The 3,496-nt window shown below is 28.9% G+C and overlaps 1 protein-coding gene across 1 annotated transcript; it reads left to right on the top strand.

Annotated features, from left to right (window-relative positions):
* The first annotated feature begins 214 nt into the window (after nucleotides 1–214).
* On the top strand, nucleotides 215–3,256 carry LOC122601064 (protein FAR1-RELATED SEQUENCE 5-like). The gene is made up of 4 exons (XM_043773840.1): nucleotides 215–364; nucleotides 2,169–2,346; nucleotides 2,445–2,662; nucleotides 2,762–3,256. Exons 1-4 carry the CDS (start codon nucleotides 215–217, stop codon nucleotides 3,254–3,256), a joined length of 1,041 nt encoding a protein of 346 aa, XP_043629775.1.
* The last annotated feature ends 240 nt before the right edge of the window (nucleotides 3,257–3,496 follow it).

The raw sequence follows: 3,496 nt of genomic DNA, 5'->3' as shown, positions 1-3,496 counted from the left end.
GTCGCTCCAAAAGGGTGGGTGGGTACGAATCGTACAGTAATGTTTCTGTTTCCCCGTGACGATTCATCCTTTATAACATCTCGTTTCATATTCATTCTTGGAGCAACATTTCCATTTTGATATTCAATCGTTTTGATATTCGATTGGTTTTATATTCATTCATTTTGATTTATTCGTTTTCATTTATTACTGTTAAGTGTTTTTATTATTTTAGATGGATTGCTTGGAGGAAATTTTCTTAAATCCAAATGCGTCGGAAGGTGTAAATGAAGAGTTTGTGTACGAAGAGCCCGATGACGAATTTGAATCCCCAGATGTCCGTGATGAATTTGATTACGATCACGATGTTTTTTATACCAATGAGGTATGTATATAATCCAACCTTTTCATTTTTTGTGTTGTTATTTTGTGAGTAATTGTATTTTGTTATTATTCATTAGATTTGTTGCTATAAAAGTATGTAAGAAAACTAATTATTAAAACTACGGATAAAAATTGTTTATAAAAACATATTAAAAATGTACGTAAAAATGTAGATTAACAAAAGCTATTAAAAGATTGTTAAAAAAAAAGTGTACAAAAAAGTGTATTATAAAAAAGTGTATAAAAAGTGTATTATAAAAAAGTGTATAAGAAAGTGGATTATAAAAAAGTATATAAAATAGTGTATTAAAAAAAATGTATTATAAAAAATTGCATAAAAAGTGTATTAAGAAAAAGTGTATAAAATATTGCTATAAAAGTATGTAAGAAAACTAATTATTAAAACTACGGATAAAAAATTGTTTATAAAAACATATTAAAAAATGTACGTAAAAATGTAGATTAACAAAAGCTATTAAAAGATTGTTAAAAAAAAGTGTACAAAAAAGTGTATTATAAAAAAGTGTATAAAAAGTGTATTATAAAAAAGTGTATAAGAAAGTGGATTATAAAAAAGTATATAAAATAGTGTATTAAAAAAAATGTATTATAAAAAATTGCATAAAAAGTGTATTAAGAAAAAGTGTATAAAATATTGCTATAAAAGTATGTAAGAAAACTAATTATTAAAACTACGGATAAAAAATTGTTTATAAAAACATATTAAAAATGTACGTAAAAATGTAGATTAACAAAAGCTATTAAAAGATTGTTCAAAAAAAAGTGTACAAAAAAGTGTATTATAAAAAAGTGTATAAAAAGTGTATTATAAAAAAGTGTATAAGAAAGTGGATTATAAAAAAGTATATAAAATAGTGTATTAAAAAAATGTATTATAAAAAAGTGCATAAAAAGTGTATTAAAAAAAAGTGTATAAAATATTGCTATAAAAGTATGTAAGAAAACTAATTATTAAAACTACGGATAAAAATTGTTTATAAAAACATATTAAAAAATGTACGTAAAAATGTAGATTAACAAAAGCTATTAAAAGATTGTTAAAAAAAAGTGTACAAAAAGTGTATTATAAAAAAGTGTATAAAAAGTGTATTATAAAAAAGTGTATAAGAAAGTGGATTATAAAAAAGTATATAAAATAGTGTATTAAAAAAAATGTATTATAAAAAATTGCATAAAAAGTGTATTAAGAAAAAGTGTATAAAATATTGCTATAAAAGTATGTAAGAAAACTAATTATTAAAACTACGGATAAAAAATTGTTTATAAAAACATATTAAAAATGTACGTAAAAATGTAGATTAACAAAAGCTATTAAAAGATTGTTCAAAAAAAAGTGTACAAAAAAGTGTATTATAAAAAGTGTATAAAAAGTGTATTATAAAAAAGTGTATAAGAAAGTGGATTATAAAAAGTATATAAAATAGTGTATTAAAAAAAATGTATTATAAAAAAGTGCATAAAAAGTGTATTAAGAAAAAGTGTATAAAATATTGCTATAAAAGTATGTAAGAAAACTAATTATTAAAACTACGGATAAAAAATTGTTTATAAAAACATATTAAAAAATGTACGTAAAAATGTAGATTAACAAAAGCTATTAAAAGATTGTTAAAAAAAAGGTGTACAAAAAAGTGTATTATAAAAAAGTGTATAAAAAGTGTATTATAAAAAAGTGTATAAGAAAGTGGATTATAAAAAAGTATATAAAATAGTGTATTAAAAAAAATGTATTATAAAAAAGTGCATAAAAAGTGTATTAAAAAAAAGTGTATAAAATATTTCAGGTGTTTGACACACACATAGATTTGGTAGACTGGGCTCAAAGAACGGCAAAGGAGCTTGGTTATGTGTTAGTAACACGAAGATCAAATGTCACAAAAGGCGGAGAAGTTAAAAAGGTGGTCCTTATTTGCAACCGTGGTGGAAAAAAAGATAAGCGGTCAACCGGGGCACCCAAAGGGAGTACCAAATTGACTGTCCATTCAAATTGGTAGGCCGTCTGACAAAGGACCATAGTTGGTGGGTTGAAGTTATAGATCACCGACATAACCATCCATCAGCTTGTAATTTGGAAGGTATTGCGTACGCAAGACGACTAACCGATGTTCAAAAAGAATTTGTGGACGAAAAGGCGTTGCTAGGTTTAGGGCCAAATAGCATAAGGGACCAATTGAAGGATGCATTTCCCGGTATCTTGACCCGTTCACAAGACATTTCTAACTACCTGCGGCAACACCGGCTAAAGCACGCCCAACAACGAGGGGAAACTCGAATGCAGGTGAAATAAGAAACATACCTGCATGTGGATCATATAACTATATGTTTATTTTTTTAAAAAATACGAATTCCTTATACTTTGGTTGTTTACCCGTTGCAGATCGTGCTCCAATTACTATCTGACCATCAGTACACGTATCAGTACACGACGGATAGCAAAACCGGATGTTTGACCAATCTCTTTTTCGTACATCCTACATCACTTGACATATGGCGTGCATTTCCTTGGATCATTGAAATAGACGCCACGTATAAAACCAACGTTTACAACATGCCGCTTGTTGAGATTGTGGGTGTCACTCCAACTGGCAAGACATTCAGCATTGCGCACGCACTTATTGAAAATGAGCAACATGCGACATACACATGGGTGTTACAGTGCTTGAGGTCGACGCTCGAAGAAGGCCTCGTCGTGCGTGTGGCACTCACTGATCGGGATCTGGCCCTCATGAAAGCGGTTAAGGATGTGATGCCGGAAACGAAGCTGATACTTTGTAGAATACACATTTGGAGGAATATTGAGTTACATGCCAACCCATCGTTTAGGTCAAAAAAGATTATGGTTTGTTTAGACACCGGTGGGATCAACTCGTAAACTCAATCACGGTTAAAGAATACGCAGAGAATGAGCAGCGGCTAAAAGTATTCTTGGCAGATAAACCAAGTATATACATCCCGTCCCCATACTGTTTTTATGATAACGCTTACGATGTAACCATGTAGCTAAATCACTTTTTATTTTCTTGCAGATCTTTATAAGTATCTACAAATACAGTGGCTTGCCTCGTACAAGGAGTTATTTGTGTCATGTTGGGTCGACCAACACCGCAACTAT

This window comes from Erigeron canadensis, chromosome 5 (genome assembly GCF_010389155.1).
Source record: "Erigeron canadensis isolate Cc75 chromosome 5, C_canadensis_v1, whole genome shotgun sequence".
In the NCBI taxonomy this organism is placed as follows: Eukaryota; Viridiplantae; Streptophyta; class Magnoliopsida; order Asterales; family Asteraceae; genus Erigeron; species Erigeron canadensis.
The sequence above is the reverse complement of the archived record's forward strand: the minus strand, read 5'-3'. Positions and strand labels throughout refer to the sequence as shown.